General features: G+C 51.0%; 3 protein-coding genes across 3 annotated transcripts; all 3 read right to left on the minus strand.

Annotated features, from left to right (window-relative positions):
- Positions 1-292: 292 nt before the first annotated feature.
- Positions 293-3088, minus strand: FPSE_03630 (uncharacterized protein; the record flags this gene model as incomplete). The annotated part of the gene is made up of 1 exon (XM_009256749.1): positions 293-3088. The coding sequence occupies one exon, from the start codon at positions 3086-3088 to the stop codon at positions 293-295; it is 2796 nt and encodes a 931-aa protein (XP_009255024.1).
- A 919-nt stretch (positions 3089-4007) lies between these two features.
- Positions 4008-6574, minus strand: FPSE_03629 (uncharacterized protein; the record flags this gene model as incomplete). The annotated part of the gene is made up of 2 exons (XM_009256748.1): positions 4008-5407; positions 5458-6574. 2 exons carry the CDS (start codon positions 6572-6574, stop codon positions 4008-4010), a joined length of 2517 nt encoding a protein of 838 aa, XP_009255023.1.
- A 5751-nt stretch (positions 6575-12325) lies between these two features.
- On the minus strand, positions 12326-14263 carry FPSE_03628 (uncharacterized protein; the record flags this gene model as incomplete). The annotated part of the gene is made up of 2 exons (XM_009256747.1): positions 12326-13605; positions 13663-14263. The coding sequence occupies 2 exons, from the start codon at positions 14261-14263 to the stop codon at positions 12326-12328; spliced, it is 1881 nt and encodes a 626-aa protein (XP_009255022.1).
- Positions 14264-15015: the final 752 nt, after the last annotated feature.

The raw sequence follows: 15015 nt of genomic DNA on the forward strand, positions 1-15015 counted from the left end.
AGCATGAGACTGGCCGTACGATAGCTCTGGGTCTCTCTGCACACAATGTAATTCAATAGTATAAGAGCAATGAAATCACGGTCAACGAACAATCAGGATGAGTCTTTTTGTAGTGATGTTCTTGAAAACCCTTGGATATAATGATGGAAGATGTTTTGTATCTTAGCCTCAACCACCAGTTTTTAAATATTGTCTAAAGCTCATTAGTTTCATATAGCCAAGCACCTAAACTCCGGACCATTTAATACATGTTCTGGTTACCACCAGTCGATGGCTGCTAATCTTGACAAGCCTATTGTTCCAACTCTTCAGCAACCAGCTTCAGAATCTCTTCACAGCTCTTCCCAGCATTCGCAGGCTTCTTGGCGACTGCTGGCCACATGTCGCCATGTCGAGGCTCATTGAGAACGCACTTGGTCACAACATCAGCTTGCTTCTCCTCTGTGCCGTGCTGGCATAAGAACTTGTAGTACCAAGCCCATGCGTCTCCGTAGTCGCTATCGCGCACAATGGCCTTTTCGAACCATTTCTGCGCCTGCTCTAGTTTGCGATCGCCCCAGAAAATGCGCGCCGCAACAACAAAGATGACGGGGCTGCCGTCCACAGTCTTGATAGCCTCGAGAATACGAGCCTTGCGTTGTGTGCGTGCTTCCAGATGCCAGACCTGTTCTGCCCAGAGAACATCACTTTTGGGAACTTCTCGGTGCGCTCTGGCCATCATCGCCTTGGCCTGAGCCATGTTGCCAGCTCGTCGTTCAAGTCGCACTGACTCACGCCACAACAGCGCATTATTTGGTACCGCCAGTCGAGCACGGTCAAGCACAGATCGAGCCTTGACGGTGAGACCGGTTTCCTCCTCCAGCTTGGCATACAGAAGCCACAGGGGTACAGACTTTGGTACAGCCTTGACACCAGTAGCGTAGGCCTCTCTCGCCGGGCCAATCTTGCCTAGATCCTCGTAGATCTGGCCCTTGAGCATCCAGAGCTTCGGTGATGCAGGGAACAACTGGAGTGCCTGGAGAACAAGGTCAAGCGCTGCCTCGACATTGCCCAGCACTCGCTCATATACAACACTCTTCATCCATACACGATCTGTGGGGGCTTGCTCACGAGCAATCTCCAAAAGCTTGCGCGCCTGCTCCTCGTTACCGCTTTCGGACTCAAGCTTGACAGCAGAGAGCCAAATATCTTCGTTGTTGGGGTTTTGATTGAAGGCTCGCTTGAGGACGAGACGAGCGCCGTCCAGCTCTCCAGCCCTCCACTTCTCCTTGGCCAGCATCATCCACAGATCCTCACTCTTGGGGCATGCATCCACGGCCTTCTCCAATACCTGCCAGAGAGAGTCTCGGGTACCATGGTTCCTCTCTAGGTCTGCTGCTGCCATCCACATCGTCCTGCTGTTGACGAAGACTCGGAGGGCGTAGGCGTAGATTGCCTTTGCTGTCTCATATTTGCCTCGGTTGATACTAGACCTCGCATCCTCCATCCATATGTCCTTGCGATCGTCGTCCTCGTCCAAACTCCAACCCAGAGTTTCGCGGATAATGTTCTGGCAAGTGATGACAGCGCCTTCATCTTCGCAGCGTTCAGCCTCGGCAATCCATTCTTCACGCTTGGGCATGGCAGATTCCTTGGCCAGAACCTGGACACCACGCTTGATAACGTTGACCTTGGTTCCTTGTCCAAGCTGCTCCTGTAGACGTGCAGCTGCAATCCAAATCTCGTGAGAAGTAGGACAAGCCTTTCGTGCCCTGTTGAGGACCTTTTGGGCGTTCTCGGGTGTCTCGAGACGGGCCAATGCCAGCCAAAGATCAATAGAAAGGGGAATAAGTTCTGTCGCCTTGGCCAAGAGAAGCTTGGCATCATCGACGCTCTCCTCCAGATTTACAGCCTCCTTCCACAGAGCTTCCGATTCCGGAATATGATCAAGTGCCTGTCGAATAACTCGCTTCTTGTTGCTTGGGATCACCTCCAGTCTCATGGCCTCTACCCATAGTCTGACTGAGCTGTTGTTGGCCTCAATAGCTCTTCGCGCGATGATCTTGGCATTGGGTGAGCCCTCGTTGAGTCGAATGTTCTCCAGCCATGCGTCTTCGCTTTTTGGGCACTGTGCACAACCTTTGTCAATGGTCTTTCGTGCTGTCACAGTCTTGCCTGCCAACTCCTCAAGACGTGCCGCTGCGATCCAACCCAAAGCATTTGAAGGGTTTGTCTTGACAACTGACTGCAAGAGTTCGCGCACACGGTTGACATCTCCAACATTGTCTTCTGGATTGCCCATAGCTGTTTTATTTTTATCGAGGCTCGTCAGATAGCCTTGTGGATCGATACTGGTCGAGGTGCCTGGAGCAACTGAATCGCTACCAGCCTGCTCCAGTCTGGACTTGAGCACCTTGTCGCGAGCCGCTCCGATCTTGGCAAAGTTGGTCATGGTGCCGTCTGCTGCATCGCCGCCGCTGGCACTCGGTGCCATGTCCTCGTCCATAACAGTTGTTCCCATCTGGCCCGCATCGCGCGCTGCCGCAAGAGCGCTGTCAGGGACAGCATACATCCTCTCCCGCAGTGCCTTCTTGCTACGCCGGTTCTTTCCTGTCAAATCTCCGACTTCTGGCAGGTTTGCCCATTCGTCGTCCGTAACAGTGGCAAGTGCTCGCTTCAAGTCGGAGAACTGCTGCTGAATCTTGGGGTTGTTTCGTTCGTATTCGTCCTGCTCGGCCTGCTCGCGCGCTTCTCGCTGCTTTTTTCTTCGGTCCATTCTCTCATCTACCCATTCCCAAATCTTGTCGGCTTCCTCATCGTCCTTGTCGTAGACGCCGCCGGCAAAGAGTCCGACCTCGTTATCGGGATCTTGGTATCGTTCTTCATCGTTGTTTCCTTCATCTTCCTCCTTGTCTTTGCCCTTCTTGTCTGGCGCAAGACCAAGTTGAGCAGCTCGTTTCGCGAGCGCTTCCTTAATCTGATCCTCACTGGGGCCGTCTCTAGCGGGACCAAGATCGGATCTTGTCGTAAAACCTGTCGCGCCACGACCAAGACCAGCGACGTAGTTCTCGGGCGCTGCCTGGTTGAGAAAGTCGCGTCGCCCGGACATGTTGACGGCGAGCCGGTATGCGCTCTGTATAGTTTTATTGAAAGGAGTGGACGATTTGGTCGTGTCAATTCGGGAATGTGTAAAAGAAAGATCAACAAATACTGCACGAAGCTCTAACGAAAAGACACCAGGCAGTCATGGAACTCTAAAGCTACGAACAAAACATAAAAGCGGATCAAAAGCTCGAGGCTCCACACCCGCCACTTTCCGTCTGGTTAGCAAATCTGCTGACTAAGACTCCAGAGCCATAAGCGCAAACCAACATGACATTCAGACATCAAGTAACAGCATTCAGCTTTGTCACAAAACGAAGCGCATTCCTAATGATATAGGTTATTAATCTTGACGACAATAAATAGATTCTGTGTTGAAACTATTGTTCAACATAAATGTACCTCTCTTCTACCCGCCCTGACTATTGGAGTGTTTGATATGCTCCCAACTACATCTTCGTCTTGAAGTCGATCTGATCTGACTTGCTCTTTTTCTTCTTGGGTTGTCATAAGCCGTTACAATTACAACGAATAGTTGCCGCTTTTCCTTCTATGGGGTTTTGAGAAACAAAATGAAAGCAATAACTCCATCCCTAACCTTGCTCCGAGCCCTCTCAACAAGCAGGCCTGTACCACAAGGCACGACGTGCAAGCATGATGATTGGGGTCGGAGTGAAAAAACAACCCAAGAAACACCTGACAGGAAGCATGGGCGTTGAACCTGTCTAAAACAAATAAGCCAAACACAAAATCTTGCAGCTCCATTTCCTTATCATGTTCAACCATAATGCGGATGGAGATTTACATCCAACGCCTGCTGCTCCCTAATGCGTCATGCTATGCACGCTCAAAATACATAAGACAATCGAAGAGTTGACAAAAAAAAGGCGAGAAGGGCTTCTGCCTATCTTGAGGCAGTCCCTCGTCTAGGTCGAAAGATCAACATTGGTGCTGTTCGACGGATCGTTCGAAGAGTTTGGGCTGACTGCCTTCCTCCCAGATACCGTAGCGCTGCGAATACGGGCGCTCATGGGAAGAGTATATTTGACCACGCCCTTAACGATCAAATCAAACTCGTTCTGGTAAATTCGTTCCCACCGCCTTGCCCCCCCTATGGTATTGTTGAGGGGGTATTGTAATTGCATCTCCCCGGTCGAGGAAGACGTTCCCTGATGAAACAGGGACCCCTCAAACGTCAGTGGGCTATCGAATTCCATAATACGACCCAGAAGAACGTTGGGTCGGAGGTCATCGTCGGGATCGGGATCTTCTAATGGGGGGTCGTTCTCCGGGTCATCGGTTATTCGAAGATCATCTGGGCCATGAGGGAACGGCCGAGCCCACCAATCTGAATCGGTCCCTGTGTAATCCGATTTCGCAAATACCTCCAGGTTCGCGTGGTCAATCGTAACGACAACGATATTAGGGTTATGTGCTTTGACGGTCAAATCAAACATCAAAACCTGGTCACTGGTCACAACGTTGTGTATGGCAATGATCTCAATGCCCGTCATTGGCTGGGAAGTCGCAAACATGAAGCCGATAGCGCCGGTGATCACAAGCATGAACATCATGGTGAGGACCAAGCATGCTGCAAACCGGTTCAGGTATGACGACCGCCTTGCAAATGTCTGTGATTCGGCCTGTCGGAGGTTGTGCGGTCCATGGCGATTTCGGCCTGAACGACCCGAGCGGACCGAACCGATAAGAGGTGTGCGCTCATCGTCGGCACCTGTTGTGTCATCCATATCGTAACTGGACGACATCTGCATCGCTGAACGTTTGTGGCCGAAGTTGCGGTTGGAATGAGCTTGACGAGGGCTTGGCGGTCCTGAAGAGTGGCGAGAGTTGTTGCTAGCCAGCTTCGATCTCGCGGCATTCGGGAATGGGGACTCGTTATCGAAGAGCGAGGCATGACCGTTGCCAGGCTGCCGACCCCAGCGACCGATATGATGATGGTGTCGTGCCGTGCCTCTTGTCGAGCCACTGCCGCCACTGCGGTTAGAACCCTTTCCGTCCTCGGTTTCGACTGCCAAGGTCTCATTTCCGTTGGGGTTAAAGGTGTTGACGAATTTCATCGTCTTTTTAGGCCCATGTGAAGGACCAACGCCCTCGATGATACCGTATATGGATCGCAGGTTCTGGCGATCAGCCTGGCTAGCCATCGATGTAGCGCTAGGAGTTCGCGAATGAAAACGCCGTCCAGCTCGATCGTTGTTATCAGGAGGGTTGGAGTCATAGACAAAGGTCTCTTCGGAATCCGATGTATTAGCTTCATCAACAGCACTGGCGATAGTTGCCTCGAAGACATCAGCTTTGGACGATGCTGGAGCAGTGTTAGCGCATATCCAGTCAGTCGCAATTTGGCTAGCTTACCGTTCCCTGCGTTGACAGCAGGTTGCTTACGCGTGGCTTTTTTCTTGTCCTTCTTGGGCTTGATTGTCTCGGTGCTCTGCTTGGTCTTGAGGGTTCCAGTAGATGCTTCAGCCTTCTGGGCGGCAGTGAGCGCAACCTGAGGTACGCTTGGGACAGTCTCAGTCTCTACTGTCATGGTCTGTATTGAACCATCCTGCTTGGACTTCATTTGCTTATTCGACAAAGCACTAGATTGTCGAGTAATCATGGGCGGAGGGACAGATGTTGGTCTCCGCGCCTCAGTTTTGTTATTGCTGGTATCGCTCCCACTTTCCTGACCGATTAAGCTGGTTCTGGCCCGCAACGTCCTTCCATCGACAAGCGCAGTATCGGAATAATTATCCGGGTTTGACAGCTTTTCTTTAATCTTTTCCACCAAAGCAGTGCTGCTGGGAGGATTGGGTGAGTTTGGCAAGCTGACCTCTTGGACAGTCTCCAACGGCCCTCTGGCAGGAGTGCGCATACCGGAGGGATACGCTTCCTCCATTTCACTCTCTGATGCTGCCTGGTTCTCCATGGGCGGCTGTGGGGACGGCGTAGGCCGTTGCACGTTGATAGCAGGAAGCTCCTGGTCGCTGTGACGAGCAGGCACTGGTGGCCTGGTACTAAATTGGGGAGGTGGTGATCGCAAACGGGGCGAAATAGGCCATCGCGGGCTATCCTTGAGGTCTACGTTGAAATTTGGCTTCAGAGGTGTCGGGGCTTGGATTTGTTGTTCTTGTTCCTGGGAATACACAAGGGTGGGTGTGGCTGTCGAAGACAAAGAGCGTAATGGTGTGGCAGCTGATGGGTTGGGTCGTTTCTGGCGCGAAGGGCTGTTATCGGTCTGGCTGTTTTTTCGAGATCGAGCACCAGTCAACCGGTTGGCCGAGGCGGTTCTGCGAGGACGCCGCGTGGGGGAAGAATCTCTCGAAGCTAGGGGCGAAGGGCCTATTGAATTGTTGGCGGAGGATTGTTTCGATGCGCTTGAGGACGTTGCAGAAGGGTCGGGGGTGTTGGAACGCCGCCTGTCAGTCATGTTCTGAGCAGCACGACCGACGCCGGAGGGGCCGTCTGAGACGGCAGATGACTTGTCCATGATGACGATGGCCTGTGGTAGTGGTGGAGTGAATGCCGAGCGAGCATACCACCGGGACGGGCCTTAGCAGGGACAATGAATTGCAAAGCAGATTTCAGCATGAATCATTGTGGTTGGCTCGTCATTGAAACAGAATGGGCGTGTGGCCGGAATCTAAGGCCTCGAGACAATAGGAAGAGCTCGCGAAGCTAAGCCAACCTATTCCGGAGGGCTGCTGGCACCTGTCTGTTGAGGATATGGAAGACGGGATACGGCTAGAAAGGATGTCACGTCGATGCAGGGTGATTAACAGTCGAGTAATCGGAAGCGAAATAATCGAATGGCACGGTACGATGCGGTGGGCTGGGCCTTAGTGGAAGGAGAGAAAACTGTGCAATGACGAGATGCGGCAAATGGGTTGTTGTTGTCGTAAAAAAAAGTGGTGTTGAGGTCAAGAGTGAGTGATGAAGTGGGAATACCTAAAGTGAGTTACAGATGGAGGTAGCAATGATGGTAGTGGTTGGTGGGAGTGACGGTGGTGGGTGTATGGGAGAGCAAGCCAGTGACGGGTGGATGTAGCGTAGTTGCAACTGTGCTGTAACTCTTGGTGTGAGTTGAGTTGCTGTGGGCAAGTTAGTGGGAAAAGGCAGAAAAGGTGACGCTGATGTTGTACCCGACCCGTACCTATATCCGCAGGGCAGTTCTGTCCGTCCCGTTGCCCGTTGGGTGATGGTCTGGTCCTTGTACTTGTTTGTAGGTGTTACTAAGGTACCTATGCTTGGTGGGAATGGGAAGAAAATGGATCAATCTAACGCAGCTGGTGCATATGTGAAAATATTTTCTTCGCCTTTCTCTTTTTTTTCACAGTCTTTTTCTCTCTCACTCATTGACTGACAGCGACGTCCGGAAGAGAAGATACGCCCCCCAAAAAATCAGAATGACATGGGTTGAGATGGGCCCGGACCTGGAAAAGGAACCTGAAAAGGGAATCACGTAGGGGCGGTTTTGGGCTGGGGTAACCCGAGTGGATTGGTCAGTTTAACTTAGCGTGGAAGCATGACACAATCTGTCGGGTCGACTTTGACCTGGTACCTCGAGTAGGTATGGAAGCTGCTAGGTAGAGCCCTGCTCTGTTTGATGTGAGACCAGACTTCTTTCTTGTTGAGCTGGATAAGTCGAGGGTAGCGTGGGTGTCAATATTGACACATTTATTGCTTTATTGATTGTCGATTCCGAGGCTTAGGTCAGGCATTGATAAGGAAAAGAAATCGTGACAAAAAGTAAACATAAGCCACGAGGGGCATGTTAGAGTTGACACCAAAGCAATGTCGTAATGCTCTACAGCTTTTCGATGAATCCTTGACTATGGATAGGACTTCTCCTCACTGATTGACGCCAAAGTGGGTGTGGGCTGGGTTGCTGGTCAACTATAAGTGACAGTGACGCAGGAAACGACCATACACAACAGATTGAACTGTCGTTACTGTGTATACGTTTTGTTTAGAAAATGAGGATAAACTTAATACCTTATTGCCTTTCGGAACATGTAAACAGCATGTGCCCATCAAGATACAATCGTTGGGTTATCCCACTGCCCTCGATGTGCTAACCAAGCTGAGTACGTACTGAAAGACACAGAACATCAATCAAGGACGAGACAATTGGCCATGTGACTATGAATATGTAGCAGTATGCAAGTAAGGCGAGCGAGATTGGTACAGTACAGTACTCGAAGTTTCGGATAGTATACCTGGTAAGCCGAACAAGCAAGCACCAAGCCTAAGCCCAAGCCAAAGGCAGGTCTGGGCATCGAGCGATGTGATGTTGAGAAACATCCAACAAAAAAATGAATGACGAAAGCAGGTCATGATTAAAGGGCTAACAGTGTGTTTGTGGTCTGTGTCGTATCGCCATGTAAATCCTTTTGTCAGTGATCAATCGAGGCCTAACCAACAGTATCTGTCTCTTTTCTCCCTCTCCCTCTCCATCACTCACTCAGCCTTCAGACTTGAGCCATTCACAATGAAATTCGTACTCACAACTCCCCCTGTAACCGGTTCCTGGCACCGGGCGCGACATCAAGGATCCAATCGTGGGCGGAGCGGAGAGTCCCTGGTTGGCGTTTGGCGGAGGATACCCCTGTAGCCGGTACCTGATTGCTCCCACACACAGAATCATCTCGGCTCAGATCAAGCACCTGGGTTCGACTTCTATTTCGCTTCTTTGTTAAGCTAGACGAGTAGCTAACTTGATGTAGCTACACTCGTCCATTATCACCACAATTCATCAGGTTTGTTACGCCGGATGAGAAAAGACAAAAATGGATGAAAAATAAGAAGCTATTTTCTTTTAATGCCCCTCTTTTCGATCTATTTCAACAATGCCAAGTCTCAAGTCTCGGATCTTTCGAGACAAAGTCGCTATACCATCGGCAACACAGACGAATCGATGTTGGTGGGGAGGAAAGAAACTCACGAACCAGTCCCCGGCGTATCAAGACGACTTAGAAGAGGGCCCTGATGGGCCTCGCAAAGACGGTCAGAAGGGTAAAGTTCAATATGCAACCGACTTGGATACACACAGCCCTGCCCCCCCACCAAACGGCTGAATACTATGTAGGTACATATACATACAATGCAATCTTTCTGGTGAGGGCTTATCTTTTATTGACTGAGTCTATAGCCCACTGTAAGGGACACTCGCAGCCACGTTGACAACGGCTCCTAGTGGCTCAAGCTCTGGTGATACTCTGCGGTTTAGCAACCAATACTCACCACCCATCATGTGGGCGTTGAAAACCTGCTTCACCATCCTCTTTTGACATTACATTTGCAACGCAGAATTACGAATCTGACAGTCACAATTTACAGGCTGCACGTCATGGAACTTGTGGCTTCCGTGGTAGGGGCAGGATTAGGAATAGGAATAGGCATACGCCGCGAGCATCGGACAGACAGGCCCCCAATAGCCGGCCCTCCTCCTGCTCCTGCTCCCTTGACAGGCCGTCCGGACCAGGGCATTTCACTAGCAAGAAAAGGCCCCGTTTGACAAGCAGACAAGCCAGCCGGAAACAACACCACAGTCCCGGAAACCGCTCCAACGACAAGAAAGGCACTTTGTTTGCTCACGTCCCAGGAACCGTACGGCACTAGCCCTAGCAGTATGGTACACTGACACTACGAAACCTCACCGACTCTTACATACTATAATCGTATGTATCCTTTCGGTATTCGCGTCGCTGTCAGGGAAGAGAAAGAAGAAAAAAACTCATGACTCCCGTTGACCGCACATTCTGTTGACAATGCTTTCCTATCTCGGTGGCCGGGGACCGGAAAGGACAGTCCGGGCACATGTGAGACGTTGGAGTTGTGAATGGGAAAGATCCCGGTTGATAGACTTGATTTGTTGCTCAGCTTTTGCAGCACCCAGGCGGAGCTACGGAATTAAACACCGTTATCAATGCTGCGTACGCCTGGGGGGACTCCCCAGACAAACGAATATGCAGGCAGGCAGTTATGCTGATCATTGTCAACGCTGCTACATATCGTCACAAGGTTCATGGTTACTGGGAATTCATGGCAATGCTGCCTCGGCTGCTGAACTGCCATATTTAAGTAGCCGAGTTTGGCACAAAATAACAACACACAAATAAAAAAGAGGCGACAGAGTCGCATGACTACTGCACAGCAAGGCAAGGCCTTGTCGCTGCACCGTCAATCCCTCCCCAGGTTTCGCTCTCTGCTCCAAGCGTTGTACTTGCGCTTCACAGTTGAAACCCCAGCTACCCTGAATCGTTTTGATGGACCACAGTCTCGGACCAGACGGAAACATGTATGCGTATCGTTTGAACACCATTTGCATGATGCATGCTTCCCCTCGTCCTATGCATCCTCAATAACGGAGGGGTATCAGCGTCCGCTCGCCCTTCCGAGGCCTGTGACTCGAATTATGTCGGGTCTTAGATTCGGCTTCCGTTCACGACAGATGCCTGACGGAAAGTCTTGAATCCTGGGGTACATCGGCTCCCTGCTTAAAATGCAACAGGAACGGCAGTGTCCAACCAAGCAAGCACTCAGCTTCCATCTAAACGAAGCCACTCTTATGTCCCCTTCAGCCTCTTACAGTTTGACACGAGTATCTGTCTCCACCACAGGTTTCGAGTGTGGCACATGTTCAAAGGCACAGACGGCGAGAGAGTAAGAGATTCGAGTAAGACCCAAGCCACAATTTCCAATAAATGTCTCTGAGATCAGGCTCAGTTACGGAGGACAAGATCGATACGGCCAAGGCCGAGCGAGTGACTGACCTTTGGCATGCCATAGACTCCCCCATCCTTGGGTTGTGTAACATGAATTCGATCCAGGTTCATGCAGGTGAACAAGACAAGTTTCGAGATGCAACAACGAGAGCACCAAAATCTCGATTCGTCAGCCCTAACCGAGTGTGTATTTACTCAATCACCGATTCTAAATGCTCAGCCACTTGAACCGTCCTGCCTCTTTGAATCCTTCAACGAATATGGTTCTGATAATAGAGTCAGGTCAGAGTCAGCTGCCAAATTCCGAACCCCTGTTATGACAGCCAAATAACAAACTCAATCACCACCAATACCGAGTAAATCATCATTATCATCATTATCAGTCACAATCCTGATCGTGTCCCCCCAAATTACCATGTACCTACTTGTACACCTCATCCCTTAGCAGCCTATCTGATCCCCCAAATCCCACGCGCCATTTCCCGAGTTTCTTTGTCTTGCTACCTCACCCGTCCGAGGCTGACATGTCATGACCCGGCCTATCGCCGCCTCGGGTTCCTGCACAGATGATCATCCCGCGTCGCGCCGTCTGAGCTGTCAACGGGATGTTCCTCGTGCCACAGACCACTTGCCTATTGAGATATGTGTGTTGTGTTGGCATGTCTTTGTCTATGCGCGCGCTTACGAATAATTGCTTTACACATCATAGCATCTGAGTGATTTCTTGTACATGCAGACTTATTGGTGAGTTCATCGGTTAAGTGGCATCGCAGAATCCTCTTGATTTTGCACATGCTGCATGTAGGGTCTGATAGAGACGTCATATTACTTGATTTGAACGGTGACATCTGCTCGTAAACTGGTCAATTGGGAGGTTGGCTATTCTAGATTAGTAGACATTGCATTTGAGGCCAGCAATGGTTGGTCAGATGGGAGAAAACGGTTTGACGAGATTGTGCAATCCCGTGCAGTAACGGTCATGCCAAAGAGTCAGACTGCGCCGCAGCTTATTGCACGTTTTGTCAAGGCAAATCACTCAATTACAGCCGTAGAATGCAAGCCACAGCCGACGCTGTCTTCTGGCACTGATAGACTTCACTACATACTACGCAAACTAACAAGTCAAAGTCATCAAAATGTCATGATTGCAAACTCGCTATACGAGTGCTTTTCATAAGTCTATATCTAGAAAACATCATGCCTCCATTCTCAATTCGTCGTCAACAGTCATGTGCATCCGTAATAGCCTGGCACTGCCCGTAACATATCCCAAGGATAAACAGGACAATCCCCAAAAAACCACCCATTGCTTGCGAGACGGCATCGATAAAGCCAACGATAATCCATGAACCAAACGCCGCTATATATAATGACGTGAACCGTACATGACCAGTCATCAGTCCCTATGGATGCTCCATGAACGTATATATCCAACCATCGCGTCCCATTAACAATGCACCATCGCACGGCATAATCTCTTCGAGCTCAGGTTCTTCCTACAGCCTTTTCCCGCTCTACTCGGGAATCGGGTTGCCTGAAGGCACCTGCTGCTCTTCCTTCTTGGCGCCCCAGGTGAATGGCGAGTACCAACTGGCCCTCTTGTTCTCCTTGACGGCATCAGGGTTCTCCTGGACCAGTCGAAGTGGCCGTGGCTTGCCTCCCGCGAACGACGTTGTGTGCCTATCAGAATGGGCTCGGGGCGGCGACTGCGACGGCGGCGTCGACATGGACAACTCACCAGACTCTCCGCTCAAGCTTGACGTCTCACTCCGCATCCCAGGAAAGTTGCCGCTGGTGGCCACCGATGCTCCGGAAGGCACCCGGGCGGCCGCGTTAGGGTTACCCGAGTTGTTGGGGGGCGAGAAGAAGGTTTGGGAGTGCCGTGGAGTCCCAAGTGGTGGAGAGACGGGGCCGTCTGGCCCCCGATACATCTGGCTGACCAGGCTGGCAGCCCCAGTAAATTGGTCTGACTGTGGCCGTGGACTCCGCCGCGAACTCGTTGATCTGGATAAGCCGATGGGAATACTGGGCGCCTTGTCGGGGTCGGTGTGATCTGAAGAGGTGGAGGGCTGCATGACAGAAATTGGTCTAGGCCTCGGTTTGGTAGGAGCGGCGGCAGCCATAGACTTGGCTCGCTGGAGGATAGTTGCAGATGGCTGCTGCTGCTGCTTGTTGTCGGCAGGGGCAGGAGGAAGCTCCTTATTGGTATCTGGGAGGCTTTTCAAATCGCCGGACGTGTCGAGGATCGACTCAAAGTCCTGGTGTTGAAGAAGACGCTCAATAATCTTGTTAATATATAGTGTGAGCGCCTTGTTCTGCTCCTTCATAGACCTGAGCTCGGATTCGAGACGGCGGTCACCATCAGAGACAGATTCGCCCTCAGTCGCTTCGGACAACTCGTCAGCGAGACTAGAGCCTTGCGCCTTACCTTCCAGAGCCGCCAAGGCGTCCTGGTTGGAGTTGCTGCCCATATAACTGAAGTCGTTCTGTCCAAAGTCTCCCTTGAGGGTGCGTTCCTGTAGCAGAAGCTGGTAACTCTCGTTGTCCTCCATAAGGCGAGCGTTGGCCATACGGGCTTCCATGAGGAGTCGCTCGACCTCGTGTAGTCGACCGCCACCCTGGTTCTCTGTCTCCACCAACTTGATCTGAGCCTCGGCGAGTTCCAGTCGTAGCGATTCGATAAGCTTGTCTTTCTGAAGAATAAGTTTCGAGCTATTTCGGGAGTCGCTGCGCTGTATGGAGGAGGGGGGCGCGAAGCTGCCATTCTCGAGGGATGGTGATGAATTACCAGAGTCTAAACAATTGTGAGCGGGGGAAAGGACGGTAAGAGGGAAGTGATTAATGCACTCACGTTGTCTAGAAGGACGAGGGTCCTCAACAATGTTGTTTCGCTGGGCTAGACTCTCCTTGAGTCGCTGGATCATGGCTTGCATCTCCTCCTCTCTGTTTGCCATTTCCTCTTTCTCCTTAAGAATAGAGCTGCGTTCCGATTCATAAATGGATTCCATCTCACGCATCTGACGAGTAACCTCTCGCTTCTCGTTGCTCAAAGTCTCGATCTGTTCTTCATATTCGTGTGCCTTTTCCTCCAACTTGGCCGACTCCTTGACCGCCTCGTCTAGCTTGGATTGGAGAACCTCCGCCTGGCGCTTGTATTGAAGCGAGGACTTCTCTTCATTTTCCAAACGCTTTTGGAGATCCTCTACGGCAGCAGCAGCTTCGGCTCGCGCATCTGAATCAGAGGCACTGAGAGTATCTCTGCGGGCGATAGCGGCACGAGCAGACACAGGTGCGTTGGTTCGTAGCGATCGAGTTCGGGAATGACCGTTGCTGGTAGGGGTAGTTGATCGGGAGCCAGGACGTGGAGGAGAAGGGCTTGCTGAGGAAGAAGAATCGGCTTGAGATACTCGGCCAACACCACCCGCCGGGGGCTTCTTTGTAGCGGCAGACATGTTGAATATGAACTTGGGTAGGTTGGGTTGTGTTGGGTCGTATGGTTTCAGCGACGGAGTGTAGGAGTAGTTGGCGGTGTCTCAATAATATGAGAGCAGCACCAGAACATCCGCCGTCGGGTATAGATATTGAGTGGTGAAAAGTTGTTGTAACGTCTACTTCTTGGGTTTCTGTTGTGTTGCACGTTCGCCCGGTGATCTGGAACGTGGATAATGCACCCAACAAGAAGGGTCGGCACTGAAATAGGAGTGTCCTGTCTCTACCGTTACCAAATACGGTACAGTAACAACAGTCCGTCTGCGCCTCAGAAGGGACGTTGCTAGGTACGGGGTAGGGGCCTGCCTCTCTAGCGTGTGGCGTTGGCGTCCAGAAGGTCGATATTTCTGGGGCAGCCTAGCCTGGATGCCGTTGAAACAAGCTATGCCTGCCCAGGGAATACTGTATTGTACTGTATTGGCGGTGAAGTCGATGTTTTGAAGGTCGAAACTTTAAGAGATGAGAATGTGTAGGGACTAAAGAAGAAAGAAAAATTTGTATCTGGGTTGCAGTCGGCAGATGAAGACAAAGAAATTAAGAATAAACTGAAGTTATGCAGGAACTTAAACTCAAACCTTTGTTAACAATCGATCACGGCGTTCAAGCCACCTCATCAGACTCTGCTATACAGTTAATATGGGCATTTCACTCATACTGTAACAGCCAATCTCATTCCGTGACACTGCTGACGTGTAGTGTCGAACAGGTAACGAGT

The sequence above is a fragment of the Fusarium pseudograminearum genome, chromosome 1 (genome assembly GCF_000303195.2).
Source record: "Fusarium pseudograminearum CS3096 chromosome 1, whole genome shotgun sequence".
Classification (NCBI taxonomy): Eukaryota; Fungi; Ascomycota; class Sordariomycetes; order Hypocreales; family Nectriaceae; genus Fusarium; species Fusarium pseudograminearum.